This window comes from Mauremys mutica, chromosome 2 (assembly GCF_020497125.1).
Source record: "Mauremys mutica isolate MM-2020 ecotype Southern chromosome 2, ASM2049712v1, whole genome shotgun sequence".
Classification (NCBI taxonomy): domain Eukaryota; kingdom Metazoa; phylum Chordata; order Testudines; family Geoemydidae; genus Mauremys; species Mauremys mutica.
Window position 1 is genome coordinate 170,646,163 of NC_059073.1, and position 15,277 is coordinate 170,661,439.

The 15,277-nt window shown below is 45.7% G+C and overlaps 1 protein-coding gene across 1 annotated transcript in view; it reads right to left on the reverse strand.

Moving 5' to 3' along the window:
- Window positions 1–5,015, reverse strand: part of TERT (telomerase reverse transcriptase) — a 121,010-nt gene extending 115,995 nt beyond the window's left edge. The window contains exons 1-2 of the mRNA XM_045003381.1: window positions 4,472–5,015; window positions 909–2,892 (exon numbers count right to left, since the gene is read on the reverse strand). Of these exons, the coding sequence (XP_044859316.1) occupies window positions 909–2,892; window positions 4,472–4,918 (2,431 nt within the window). The 5' untranslated portion in view covers window positions 4,919–5,015. The remainder of the gene's footprint in view (window positions 1–908; window positions 2,893–4,471) is intronic.
- Window positions 5,016–15,277: the final 10,262 nt, after the last annotated feature.

Sequence of the window (15,277 nt, forward strand, 5' to 3'; positions counted from 1 at the left end):
TCTTATGTTATTTTCTATAACTCTATCACGTCCCCTTTCTAAACTAAACAGTGATTTTTTTTCCCCCCTCTCTGGACACCTTCTACATATTTTGAGTTAAAGTGACCAAAACTGAACAAAGTATTCACTGCGAGAGTCATGCCATCCAATAAGCATTATTTCAGATCCAATATATTAAAACACAGTCAAGAAATTTAAGAAACCACCTTCAGGCAGAGACATGGAAAATATGAATTTAAATAGTGAAAGTTTCAAGCATATAGAAACAGAGTTGTAAAGGAACCTGCCTAGCTATTAACTACAGAAAGCACTATCTGGAGCCAGTTGGTATAATTTTTAGTCACAGGTATTTTTGGTAAAAGTCATGGACACGTCACAGGCAATAAACAAAAATTCACAGCCCGTGACCTATCCATGACTTAGACTAAAAATACCTGTGATTAAATCGGAGGGGGGGGGGAGGGAAAGGGGGAGGAGGCGTTTTGTTGGAGAGGTGTTGGGGGCCACTGCTGGGGGGGAGGGAGCATGCCTGGGGCCAGCAGACCACAGCTGCTCCGGCGGGCCACTCGCCCAAGGACCGCGGCCCAGGGCCAGCAGACTGCGGCTGCTCCGGGACCGCTGCTGGGGGCTGCCGGAGCAGTGGTTGGTGTGGCTGTCCTGGGGGGCCACCTAAGCAGCTGGCCCCAGGGTCAGCCAAACTGGCCTCTACAGAAGTCACGGAGGTCACGGAAGTCACAGATTCTGTGACTTTTCGTGACCTCCGTGACAGACACGGAGCCCTAATAATAAGCAACCACATTAGCCTTTCAACACTGAACATTCAGTTCAAGTCCTCACTTGGGTTAAATCTGAACATTGGTCAGCTGCCTCTACTGAATAGTGCCTTATTTTAATATTACAATTAGTACCTTTGATCACACGAAGCCACGTACAGTCATTCACTCTCATCTTCCACATCAATTCCTGCAAAGAAAACCTGGCAAATTTTCCCAAGGAGATGAATGTTTTCACATTTTTTAAAAAACGGCATTTGTTATGGCTAGAACCCCACAGTTCTGCTGGTACCACCAGGTCTAAACATTCTCGCACAAAAACATACACCTGCCAGTGGCTGCTGTGCTGTCTGAGAAGCTCCTTCAAGCCAGGATCACAGAAGTCTTTAGCATTTTGTCTTTCATTTTCTGTTCGCCCCAACACAAGTTTATCACAGCTGCTTAAGATACTTAAATCAATTGAAGTTCTTTTTGAAAGCGAACACGAACGATTTGGAACAGCAGTGTAACTACCTTCTCTGCCACTGCTAGTCAAACATATAGGAGGCTCTTTCCCAAGTTGACCTTCTGCTTCCCTATCAATCTGTACTCCATCACATGAAACTGACTGACACATTGTGTCAGTTTTGCTTGAATTTGTCTCAGAAATCCAGACAGGACAATTCTTTTTTAAAAGTACTAAATAGGGACACTTTGCATGATTCTTTAACAATTTTTGAAATACATCTCTCATCTGCCAGTAGCGTTTGGGCAATCTCTTCTTTCTCCAGTTGTAACTTGGTGTGTTTTCACTGCATTTTTGCACCAATATTTTGCTGTTTAAGAATATCATTTCTACAAGCCGTTGTCCCCCTGCCTGGCAGCCCTTTAAGCGATTCAATAAAAATGATTTAGGAAAACATTCTCGGAAGCTCCTGGAAGAATATAAGAGACTTTTCCTCCCAATGTACACTCTGGAATGTGAGATTTTATTGGATAGCTTCTTAGATATATTAGTTGGGGGGCACTTAAGCCCTCTGTATTTTAAAAATGTATCTTCTGCTTTTTTCATTTGTACAGAACCAACCTGAAATTTACAGATATCTAGCTCAACTCCCTCTCTGCTGGAATTAGTTTTAGTCTCAGTGCTAGATTTATAAAGTTTATTACACTGAACACGCAGCCTTAACGAATTCTCATCATCTGTCACAGACTTTCCCTTACTATCTTGAGCTTCCTGCACTAAAGAAGGTGCATCAGGAGTCTCTGCTCTACCCTCATTTTCTTGAGAAATGGACTTTATTTTAATAAAGTTATTTACAGAAAATGATTCTACACATGAAAAAGACTGTGTATCATAAATGATGTCCAGAGTGAACTTATTTTTATTTACATTAGAACCAAGGTTCCAAGCATCCTCTTCTTCTTTTAGATTTATCTTCATCCTTTTAGCTGTAACTTCAAATTGATCCCTATCAAGCTTCCTTTTCGAAGGTGTGGTTGTAGCAACTGGATATAGGTTAGGTCCTCTGTGATTTTCCAGGTGTCCAGTGGCCATTCTGACCTGTTCATTTGTTTTAGAATTTTGCCCAGCAGCTCCCTTAGCTGTGGCAGAATGCTCATTATCAGGCACAGAGCTTTGTGTTCTATTATTCCTTTGACTTTTAGTGTTCAAGATATTAATTTCTGATCTTGGTTTCCATTTCCACCTGTTTGTCTTTGATAACTGAAATTTTTTTTGCATGTAGTCAAACAAAATATTATGTCTACTTTTTGAATACCTTTGTTTAACAAACACTGCGGAAGGTGCTGCATTACTTGAAGTAAGCTCATACACAGGCTGCCCACATATTTGATAAGAGCAACTAGGTGGCACTAGCATAAAGATAGCACAGTGTTCCAATAAATACATCATAACATCATCCCCTATCCTGCTCAATAACGTTTCCCATAGGACACTCATACGAAGAGTTTCTGTTGCAGTATTAGGTAGATAGCTGCATATATTTGAAGTAGACATAACCTGTGAATAGGAACTGTTTTCATCCAATAATGTATACCCAAATGCAAGGACATTCTTCTTCTTTTTTTCACAAAGTCTTTGAATGACTCTTATGACTACTTCACTCTCACTAGATAACTGGAGAGAGAGAGAGAGAGAAAAAAAAGTTAATTTTACATGTCAGACCTCCTTATAAACAACAGATACACCTTTTTATTAAAAGGTGTGTGCAAGAGCATGCAAAGCCCCACACTCTGGTTCTAGATTAAGACTTTTAAAAACAAGATTAAGGATTATGCCACATTATGTCACATTTGAAAACTCCTACTCCAGGCTTTGACATATTGAAAGCTACAACTCTGAATTCAGGCAAGTCAATAACCTCTCAGTTCCCCTTATGTAAAATTGGCAAAATTCTTTCTCCTCCCACTCACTATCTATCCTATTTAGATTGTACATTCTAGAGGCTGTCTCTTACTGCTTGTCTGCACAGCACCTAACACAACAGGGTCCCAGTCTTGGTTGGGGCCTTCAAGTGCTACCGTAAAATTAACAACAATGAAATATCAGCTCATGGTTTTACAAATTGGTCAATAAGCTTATAGCTGGAGTTCCATTTCAATAATTTTATACAGTAGCATTGAGAGAGAAATTCAGTGTTATTCTTCTACAAGAGGGAAAAATATTTTGTGGTTTATGTAATAGAACAATTGTTTCCCTTTATATTTTCCTAAAATTTGAAAATATTATTCAGCTCTGATTACACAAACCACTGTTTTTAATTTTTAGATGTTAGTGTACAAGGAAAATACAAAGGCAAGGAACCTTACATATGTAATCTTTTATTTAACCCTGATTTGACTCTGATCTAAACGCAGCCTAGGGACCAGGAAACTTGCTCTCATCCACCACCACCAAGGAAACAGGAAAAACCATCCCACTGCAGGGCTTGTGACAGGAGAACCTAAGAGACAGTCCCTGCCCCCAGGTCACAGAGATTACCTAGCTCCAAGAATAAAAGTAATCATCTGAGTGGCTGTTGTCTTAAAGAAAAATTGCATTATCTAACTCACACATAAGCCAAGAGTAGAGAAGAAAAGAAGAACAGAGGAGGAAACAGGAGCAGCACCATTACATGTGGAGGGCAACGAGCAGGGTCCACAGCAGATCCACAAGCCAATTAAAGACCACAGAAAAACAACAAAAATCTCTATGATCCCCCCCCCCCCGCCTTTTGTGGGGGCAGCTGAGCGATCTGGGGCTGGAGGGAGAAACAGAAGTCAGTATTTGCAGCAACCATTAATTGGGTGCAAACACTTTTACAGATTCTCGCAGTGCAATGCCCCCAGAAATGCCCACCGCCATGCTGACTGCCGCCCAGGCAGCACTATCACCCCCACGCTGTGCATTTCAGAATCGCTGTTTCAGTGAGAAGAGAAGAAAAGCCAGGCAAGGAAAGCAGAGAGGCTCTTCCTTCCAGACGGGTTAATGTGGTGTTTGCTACAGTACAAGGAGCCGAAGATCTGACTAGCCCAGAAGTACAGCCTCTGCTGTTCAAATGCGGATTAATGCCAATGTTTTTCAGTGGAAAAGGCAAGACGTCAGGAACCATTCATTTCGCTCCAGCAAGAGGCGTGCGGTGTAGGCGACAGCCGCCCACCACAGAGTGGGGCACGCCAGCCTCCCGCTGCCCGGCGACCCCCGGCCCGGGTAGTACCTGCTGGAAGGAGAGGGGCTGGGGGATGGCTCGGGCTCCCCGGGGGACGCACACCACGCACTGGGACACAAACGTCTGGTAGAGCTCGGAGTCTCCGCGCTGCAGCAGTTCAGCTTCGCCAGGCCCGCAGGCAGCCGCCTCCCGGAGCCTCTGCACAAACCGTTCAAGCCCCAGCACCTCGGCATAGCAGCCTTCCAGCATGGCCAGCACGGCGCCAAAGGGCCCAGAGCCTGCCATGCTGCTGGAGGCGAGCGGAGCCGCCTCCCTGCTGGGACCGACCCACCTTGCCCAGAAGCACGAACGTCTCCCTCCCAGACCCACAAATCCCGCGTGTGCCGCTGCACCTATTGACTTCCCGGAGCAACCGCCCCACAGCAGCCACAGCTCGCTCACCCCCAGCCCAGGGGCAACAGGAAACCCAACCCAGTCCCGCTGGCTCCTGCACATGCTCACACTCCTGCCTGCGCAGACCTAGTGCGTGAGCCTGTTTGCAGCCCGGCCGCACAAGCCCCCGGGGGAGCCGCCCTCTCCCTGAGCGGCCTTCCCTGGCGCCGCACGCGGCCCGGAGCGCAAAGCAGCAGGCTGGGCACAGGGGAGCGGAGCTTAGCAGGGAGCTGGGCGGCAGGCGGGAGTTGCGGGGGCTGGGGTGGAGGACACCTGCTGTTTCTGCCGGGAGTGAAATGCGTCCACACCATATTTGTCAGCTCGGATTGCGCAGCGGCCGCTCACGTTCTCTGTGGAGAGAGAATGCACGTAAACAAGGAGGTTCTAAAAGAGATTCGTTTAGCTCTTTTTATTTAATTATAGGGCACAATGCTTAATTAGAAAACTTCGGGAGGCTGATCTGTGGGTAGGATGGGGATGCAATCATCCACGTTCTGTATCTGGTGTTCTCCATGCCATGTGCGCACTGCAAAGTTTGCTTGACCCAAAGTTAAGTAAGTGCAGCCACCTACTTCTAGGGGTGAAAGTAATTTACAGGACTTGGAGTCCTGAGGGGGCGTGGCCTCATCCAGAAAGGGTGGGGGCTCTCAAGATTTAAAGGCCCTGGGGCACTGGCTGTGGCTGGGAGCCCCAGGTTGATTTAAAGGCCCTGGGGCTCCCAGCTGCAGAGGTGGTTGGGAGCCCCCTGCAAATTAAAGGGCCTGGAGCTCTGGCTGCTGCAGAGCTTGGGTGGGATTTAAAGGGCCCGGAGCTCCCGCAGCTGCGGGGAGCCCCAAGCCCTTTAAATCTGGCCCCAGCTGGGCCGCTGGAGCTGTAGTGAGATTTATAGGGCTCTGGGCTCCCTGCAGCTGTGGGATCTCTGAGCCCTTTAAATCGGGCCCCAGCCCAGCCATGGGCAGGATTTAAAGCGCTCTGGGCTGCCTGCAGCCACGGGAGCTCTGAGCCTTTTAAATCGTGGCCCCAGCCCGGCCGCCGGAGCTGCGGGCGGGATTCAAAGGGCTCTGGGCTGTCTGCTGCGGTGGGGAGCCCAGAGCCCTTTAAATCCCTGCTGCGGAAGCCAGTGTGGTCCGGCACGGCATACTGGCTCTTGCCGGTACGCTGTAACGGACTGTACCAGCTTACTTTCACCTCTGCCTACTTCTGTATATCGATTGGGTGTGTGCATACTTGGGTGCTTGTGATGGTTCTCTTTAAGGTGCCACCAGACTTCTGGTTGTATTTGTGATGGGCCTTTGTGTACTCACCATGAGTGATGGCAACAGTGTAAACATGATATACCACAGGTAAGTATGTCAATGTGCCCGATGTTGCTGTCCAGCTCAATGCCTTGTGGTGTGTTTTCACAATGCTTTGTGATATACAAGTGATTTGCCAAGGGATTTCTAAGAGCTGTAGGTCAATTTCCCACAATGCCACTTTCTCCACCCCATAATTTTCATGCCATTTTTTAAAACTCCCACAGTCCTCTGCACCACTTTTTAGTCTCCAACATTGCTCTGGCAGAAGCATGTATCCTGCACAGCTCAGTGCAATTCTCATGAGTGTTGCTAATACAGGATGCACTATTCTCCTGTATTTGCAGAACCTGAACAAGTCCTATTACAACCTAGAGTTACCATATGTCCAGGTTTTCCCAGATCTGGACATTGTCTCTTTTTTGACGCTCTGCCCTCTTCCTGGGTGCATTTTTTCAATTAAGAGGCAATGTGTGGGATTTTTGCAGCTCAGAAAGCAGAGGCATCAACTTCCTAATTTTTCCGGGGCTGCTCAATCTCTGCTCTTCCCCAGGCCCTGCCCCCACTCCACCCCTTCACCGAAGGCCTCACCCCACCTCTTCCCACCCTGTTCCTTCCCCAAGCGCCCCCCGCCTTCTCCCAGCGCCTCCTGCAAAACCACTGAACAGTTGATCACCAGCAGGCAGGAGGCGCTGGGGGGAAGGGGAAGGAGCTGATTGGCAGGGCTGCCAAGGGGTGCTGAGCACCCACTATTTTTTTTCTGTGGTTGCTCCAGCCCCGGAGCACCCACAGAGTCAGTGCCCATGTCAGAAAGAGTCCTCTCTGTGCCCTGATTGGTCCCTCTCCTGCACCCGCAGCTGATTGGTCTGTTTCCCTGCAGCCACAGTTTCCAGATCCCACCCACCCAGGCCCCAGCTCCCAGCCCTGGGGTGGAGGGCCTGGATGGATGTGCTGACTGGCAGCTTGCGCTGGGTCCTTACTCCTGGCCTTGCACCAGCCGTTCTGACACTGTGACAGGGAGCAACACTGCAGGTACCTTCTCTAGCACCCCCCAGGTACTCCTTCCAGTACAGACACACCCCTCCAGTGCACACACACACACCAGCTACCCCCTCCCAGTACACACACGTTCTTCCAGTTCCTCCAAATACTCCCTCCAAGTACACACAACCCCATTCAGCATTCCCAAATACCTCCTTCCTGTACACAGCCCTCCAGCACGTCCCAAATACCCATCCCAGTATACACACACACACCTCCAGCACTTTCCAGGATTCTTTGCTGATTTTACAGATCCAGACTAACACAGCTACCCCTCTGATACTATCAGAATATGGGAACCCCATTGCTGTAAATCCAGCCACTATTTCCTGTGCATTACCAAAAGTCAGAGTCCTGTGTAGCTGGAGATGGATGCTTAAGTGCATGGATGATAACAGATCCCACTGTGGATGGTCCAACCCCAGACTGATTGCCTACTGACTGATAGCACTTCAGCACTGCAAGCTTCCAGAGCGTGATCACCACTGAGTTCTCCAGTGTCAATCCAGCTCTCATTCTGCTGGAGTGAGCTCAGCACACTGTGGCATTCCCCTGGTGTTATCTGGACCAGTGATCTGCTAGGTCACTCCAATCCTTGACTCTGTGAGCCAGCCTTACCCATCTCTGCTGTGAGAACCCCCACTCCTGGGCTGTTCACGCACAGCCTCTGGCATGTAAACTGCTCCTTGGATTGTGCAACCAAATGACATGGTTATGCAAGCATTAGTGGATCACTGGGAACACTTCACCACTATCAGTGTGGGCTGGTGAGGGAAGATGCATGATGTGCTTCTCTTTAAGAACTCAGGACTTCTGAAAACGCTGCATGCAGGAACATTCTTCCCTGACCAGTGCATTATCATTGGCAATGTTGAAATGCCAATAGTGATTCTGGAAACCCAGCCTTCTGTGGAACCTTTGCTGGCCATGTGACAGCACCAAAGAAAGAAACTGCAAGATGATTATTGAATGTGCATTTGATAGATGGAAGGGACACTGGCATTGTTTACTCACTAGACTGGATCTCAGCAAGGCATCCATCCCCTTTATGATTGCTGCATGTTGTGTACTGCAATAATATCTGTTGAGGCAAAAGGAGAAAAGCTGCCGCTAGGGTGGAAGGTTGAGCTGGTCCATCTATCTGCTGACTTTGAACAGTCAGACACAAGAGCTATTAGAAGAGCCAATCATGGAGCTATATAACTGAGGAAGGCCTTAAAAGACTATTGTAATAGACAGCCACAGTAGTGTTGTCCAATGCTTTCATGAAATAGTGTCTCATGTATGGAAAATAAATATGAATGGATTATTGCCTCCTACTGTGAATTCTCTGATGTTTGTTGTAAACTAATAAAGATACTGTATTCTTAGTTTCCAAAATTAGAATTTTATTGTATGCAAAGAATCAGGCAACAAAATTAAAGTGAAAACAAACACACAGGGTAAAACCTTTTATCAAAACTGTAGTAGGGTGACCCATATTTTAAAACCCTAAGTACTGAAACCTGGTGGGATGATTAACACTATTGGAATGTTAAAGTCAATGGTTATAACCCTTTTAGGAAGGATTGAGTGTACAAAAGGGGCAGGGGAGTGGCTCTCTATGTCAAAAATGGCATTTCTGTTTCTGAGTTACTGATACCTCAGAAGAAAATGATGTCTAATGTTTACAGATCAATGTCCTAACAGACAGAGGACAAGATGAGTTGGTGCCTACTACAAACCACCATATCAAACTAGGAAATAGGATGACTGCCTCCTTACACATCTATCTACAATGGGTAGGGAAAAAAGCCATGTGATCATAAGGGACTTCAATGTGAGTGACAGATGCTGGAAGTCTCATGCTGCCAATATCAAAACATCACTGGAATTTCTAAACATTATAAATGACAATTTCCTAACTCAAGAAGTGTTGCAGCCAATACAGGGGAATTGTCTACTAGACCTATCTTAACATATCACGACAGGTTTCAGAGTAGCAGCCGTGTTAGTCTGTATCCGCAAAAAGAACAGGAGTACTTGTGGCACCTTAGAGACTAACAAATTTATTTGAGCATAAGCTTTCATGGGCTTCCAATGAAGTGGGCTGTAGCCCACAAAAGCTTATGCTCAAATAAATTTGTTAGGCTCTGAGGTGCCACAAGTACTCCTGTTCTTTTAACAAAGCATGGAATCATAGAATATCAGGGTTGGAAGGTACCTCAGGAGGTCATCTAGTCCAACCCCCTGCTCAAAGCAGGACCAACACCAACTAAATCATCCCAGCCAGCGCTTTGTCAAGCCTGACCTTAAAAACTTCTAAGGAAGGAGATTCCACCACCTCCCTAGGTAACCCATTCCAGTGCTTCACCACCCTCCTAGTGAAAAAGTTTTTCCTAATAGCCAACCTAAACCTCCCCCACTGCAACTTGAGACCATTACTCCTTGTTCTGTCATCTGCTACCACTGAGAACAGTCTAGATCCATCCTCTTTGGAACCCCCTTTCAGGTAGTTGAAAGCAGCTATCAAATCCCCCCTCATTCTTCTCTTCTGCAGACTAAGTAATCCCAGTCAGATGCTCTAGCCCCCTAATCATTTTTGTTGCTCTCTGCTGGACTCTTTCCAATTTTTACGCATACTTCTTGTAGTGTGGGGCCCAAAACTGGACACAGTACTCAAGATGAGGCCTCAACAATGCCAAATAGAGGGGAATGATCACATCCCTCGATCTGCTGGCAGTGCCCCTACTTATACAGCCCAAAAGGCTGTTAGCCTTCTTGGCAACAAGGGCACACTGTTGACTCATATCCAGCTTCTCGTCACTGTATCCCCTAGGTCCTTTTCTGCAGAACTGCTGCCTAGCCATTCAGTCCCTAGCCTGTAGCAGTGAATGGGACTCTGCACTTGTCCTTGTTGAACCTCATCAGATTTCTTTTGGCCCAATCCTCTAATTTGTCTAGGTCCCTCTGTATCTTATCCCTACCCTCCAGCGTATCTACCACTTCTTCCAGTTTAGTGTCATCTGCAAACTTGCTGAGGGTGCAGTCCATGCCATCCTCCAGGACCTGCTCCATGATTTTTCCAGGGACTGAGGTGAGGCTAACTGCACTTGGGGGTGCAGGTGTGGGGGGGAGATCCCAGAAGTGGGGCGGCACGGGGTGTGTGTGTGTGGGAGACAGCCAGGTCTGGGGTGGCATTGGGTGTGTGTGAGGGGGGAAAGTCCAGGGGTGGGATGGCAGGAGGGTGTGGTTGGGGGGGGGAGAGGCCCAGAGCTGGGGCGGCAGGGGGTGCAGGAGGGAGCCCAGAGCTGGGGTGGGGGCAGCCAAATTTTTTTTTGCTTGGGGCAGCAAAAAACCTAGAGCCGACTCTGGATGTGGAGACAGATTGGCTGGGCAAGTAGACTGGGACTGGAGGTGGAAAGGGCGGGGGGCAGACACTGGAACTGGCTGGGCAAAGATACCAGGAGTAGGATCTGTGGAAAGAAATGGAGAGGTACTGGGGCCCCATAGGTGGAGGGAGACTGAGATCAGATAAAAGAACAGGAGTACTTGTGGCACCTTGGAGACTAACACATTTATTTGGGCATAAGCTTTCATGGGCTAAAATGAGTTGGTGGGGGGACTGGGTCAAAGAGCCAAGGAGGCGGGACAGGAGCACTGAGATTGGATGAAGAGCCCAGGGAAGGAAATTGTGACTGTGGACAGGAAATGAGGCAGTGGGGATGGCAAAGTTTGACAGAAACTCAGATTTGATGAGGGTCTGGGGAGTGGGGAACTGGGAGTGGGTAGACAAAGATACTGGAGACGGGGAGCTGAGGGGGAAGGGGAAGATTTGGGAATGGCCGGGCATAGAGACTGGAATGAGAAACCTGATGAGTTGAGACTGGGACTGGTTCTGTGAGGAGAACAAAACTGGGATGTAGCCAGGGGTAGGAAAAAAGAAAGGACTGAGGCAAGGACAAGACATGAGTCCATCCTTTCTCTTCCTATCCCTTGCTTCATTCGCTACACACCTTCAAACTTCTGCAACAACTAAAGAATGGATCCTACAGACAACAGTCTCCTCTACACAACCCCGATTCGTTCTGTGAGCACTGTCCATTCTGTGCACTGAATGATGCAGGGTCCTGTGGAAAAAATTGTACGTGATCATGTCTTAATGCCTACACACGGGGGCTGAATTAAGATTGCACAGGCAAAGTTCTTAACTTTTGAATACTTCAGTTTGTTACTTTAACATTCTTTTAATGTAGGAAGTTATACTTAACACTCCCTCTCACCCCCGCCAAAGTTTCTGAAAAAGCAAACAGAATTTTCATTTTGTGGCAGCATATTGACATGGATCAACAGAACCAGACTTTTTAGATCCGCAGCATAGACCTCTACCACTTGAGCTATCAGAGTAACTGGTAGCAGCAGTAGGTTATCACAGCTTTGTGGATGAGACATACTTTGCTAGTGGATTTCAGATATATTTGCTGACAGAATCAGGTTCTGGAGGTATATTCTAGTAGTTATAGACCCTTTGTCCCTTTTTTCCCCCTCTGTTCACATCCGCTGCTCTCTTTTCTTTTCCTTCACGCTGGGTGAGCACAAGCAGACAGAGCACTGAGAACAGAGGAAAGAATCTCCCTGTTCTCTCTTCTAGTGCCTTATACCACAGTGACTTCCAGTTTTTTCTCAGGAGGAGAAAAAACAGGGAAAATCTGGTTCAGCCTCAACAGGCCTAGGATGGACCATGTTCAGTCACTCTATGGGAATGGTGTTTGCGCAACCCAATCAGTACATAGGAGCTGTGAGGGGACGGAGCATGCTCAATGCATACAGGCCTTGAACTTGGCAAAATTTGCACAGTTTTTGACCGATGACAAAAGGTCCATCCCTTAGATTGGGATGATCCTGTTGCCAAATTTCCTATTCCAAAATATAGACTCAGACTTTTAAGTGCAGAAGGGACCTCATGATCATCTAGTCTAACCTCCTGCACATTGCAGGCTACAGAACCTGACCCACTCACTCCTGCAATAGACCCCTAACCTCTGGCTGAGTTACTGAAGTCCTCAAAGCTTGATTTAAAGACTTCAAGTTACAGACACTCCACCATTTACACTAGTTCAAACCAGCAAATACTCCATGCCCCATGCGGCGGAGAAAATTGAAAATCCCCCAGGGTCTCTGCCAATCTAACCTGGGGGAAAATTCCTTCCTGACCCCAAATATGGCAATCAGTTAGACCTGAGCATTTGGGCAAGACCCACCAGCCAGACATCTGGGTAAGTATTCTCTGTAGTAACTCAGAGCCCTCCCCATCTAGTGTCCCATTTCTAACCGTTGGAGATATTTTCCAATAGCAGTTGTGGATGAGCCATATACCACTGTAGGCAATCTCATCATACCATCCCCTCCATAAATTTATCAAGTGCAGCTCACTTCTTCGGATGCATAGAATGGAACACACAGACGGGATATTTATACATACAGAGAACATGAAAAGATGGAAGTATGCATACCAACAGGCAGAGTCTAATCAATTGAGCTCACGAAAGCTCATGCTAAAATAAATTTGTTAGTCTTTAAGGTGCCACAAGTACTCCTGTTCTTTTTGCGGATACACACTAACACGGCTGCTACTCTGAAACCAAATTTATCAAGCTCACTCTTAAAACAAGTTAGGTTTTTTGCCCATACTAGTCCCCTTGGAAAGCTGTTCCAGAACTTCACTCCTCTGATGGTTAGAAATCTTTGTCTACGGTCAAGTATAAACTTATTGATGGCCAGTTTATATCCATTTGTTCTTCTGCCAATATTGGCCCTTAACTTAATTTTTTAACTCCTCTCTCTCCCTGGTATTTATCCCTTTGATGTATTGAGGGAGAGCAATCATATCTCCTCCCAGCCTTCATTTTGTTAGGTTAAACAAGCCATGCTCCTTAAGTCTCCTCTCTTAAGGTAGGTTCTGTTCCTCTGATCATCCTAGTAGCCCATCTCTGCACCTGTTCCAGTTTGAATTCATCTTTCTTAAACATGGGAGACCAGATTGGTCCTGCTTTGAGGTTGGACTAGATGACCTCCTGAGGTCTCTTCCAACCCTAATCTTCTATGATTTGCACACAGTATTCCAGATGAGGGCTTACTAGTGCCTTGTTTAATATTAATAACACTTCCCTATCTCTGCTGGATATACCTTGACTGAAGCATCCTAAGATTGCATTACCTTTTTTCATGGCCACATCACAATTGATTGTAGCTTCCAAGTGATATGTCCCCATCTTCTAGCAAAAATTCATGACCTTGCACTTCGTACTATTAAATTTCATCTCATTTCTATTACTCCTGTTTTCAAGTTCTTCCAGATCTTCGTGTGTCATATTCCAATCCTCCTCTGTATTAGCAATACCTCCCAACTTTGTGCCAGCCACAAATTTTACTAGCACACTCCCACATTGTGTGCCAAAGTCATTCATTAAAATGTTAAATATGACCGGTCCCAATCTTGGAGGAACTCCACTAGTATCCTCCCTCCAGCTTCATGCATGGAGTTAGAAGAGGTTTTCAATGAAACATACATAAGAATGGTCATACTGGGTCAGACCAAAGGTCTATCTAGCCCAGTATCCTGTCTTCCAACAGTGGCCAATGTGAGGTGCTTCAGAGGGAATGAACTGAACAGGTAGTCATCAAATGATGCATCCCCTGTCACCCGTTCCCAGCTTCTGGCAAACAGAGGGTAGAGATCTTATCCCTGCCTATCCCGGCTAATAGCAATTGATCGACCTGTTCTCCATAAATTTATCTAGTTTTTTTTTTTGAGCCTTGTTATAGTCTTGGCCTTCACAACATCCTCTAGCAGAGTTCCACCCGTTGACTGTGTTGTGTGAAGAAATACTTTCTTTTGTTTTAAACCTGCTGCCTATTAATGTCATTTGGTGACTCCTAATTCTTGTGTTATGAGTAAACAACACTTCCTTATTTACTTTCTCCACACCAGTCATGATTTTATAGACCTCAATCATATCACCCCCTTACTTGTCTCTTTTCTGAACTGAAAAGTCCCAGTCTTATTAATCTCTCCTTATATGGGGAAGCTGTTCCATACTCCTAATCATTTTTGTTGCCCTTCTCTGTGTACCTTTTCCAATTCCAATATATCTTTTTGAGATGGGGCAACCACATCTGTACACAGTATTCAAGATGTGGGCATACCATGGATTTATACAGAGGCAATATAATATTTTCTGTCTTATCTATCCCTTTTCTAATGATTCCCGACATTCTGTTAGCTTTTTTGACTGTCACTGCACAATGAGTGGGTGTTTGCAGAGTTTTAGGTGTGGGAAGGTAAGATAACATAACATCAATGCAGCAGGAAAAAGAAATCAGGAATAACTCCTTGCAGGTCCACCTTGAACATGCTGGCTGATATTTTCCAATGTTTTAAGCAGCTTTTAAAATCCCACTGTCTATTCCTAATTCTGTGACATTATATAGTTCAATTTCTTGCCACAGTGCAAATGACAGAGCATTACTAAGGGAGATTTAAAGATGTGGTGAGCTTGTCTCAAGTTGCACAAGATAGCCTACCTAACTCAAATGTTTTATTTGTGCATTTTTTTAAATAATGCTTGGGATTTAATTATGGAAGTTCTAAATGTAGCCCTTAAAATCTAACAGAGACCATAGGATTTGTCATATACAATCTATACTAAAATGGTGGTTACTTAGCTCATCTTGCATGTCAGTGTGACAGAAGAACACATGTTTTATCATGAATACAATGTACATCTATAATCCTGCATTTAAAAATAAAATATTTTGCATTTAAATAGTATTCTCCTCTGAAAGGCATTGAAGCTTTGTCCAATTATGTTTGAAAAATTCAGGAGGAAAAGATTGATACATTTTAAATCTATTTCAAACCAAGCAGACTATAGCTCAAAACATGCAGTATTTAATGGAACACCACTTCATCATTTTGTAAGACTATTTTATTGCACTGAAAAAAAGCTTTTAAAAAAGAAATGTCAGTTCTTGTTTCATCCATCATTAAGTTATGTAACACATGCAGTAACTAAGTCTTTCTAATAATAGATCAAAACTCAAACTG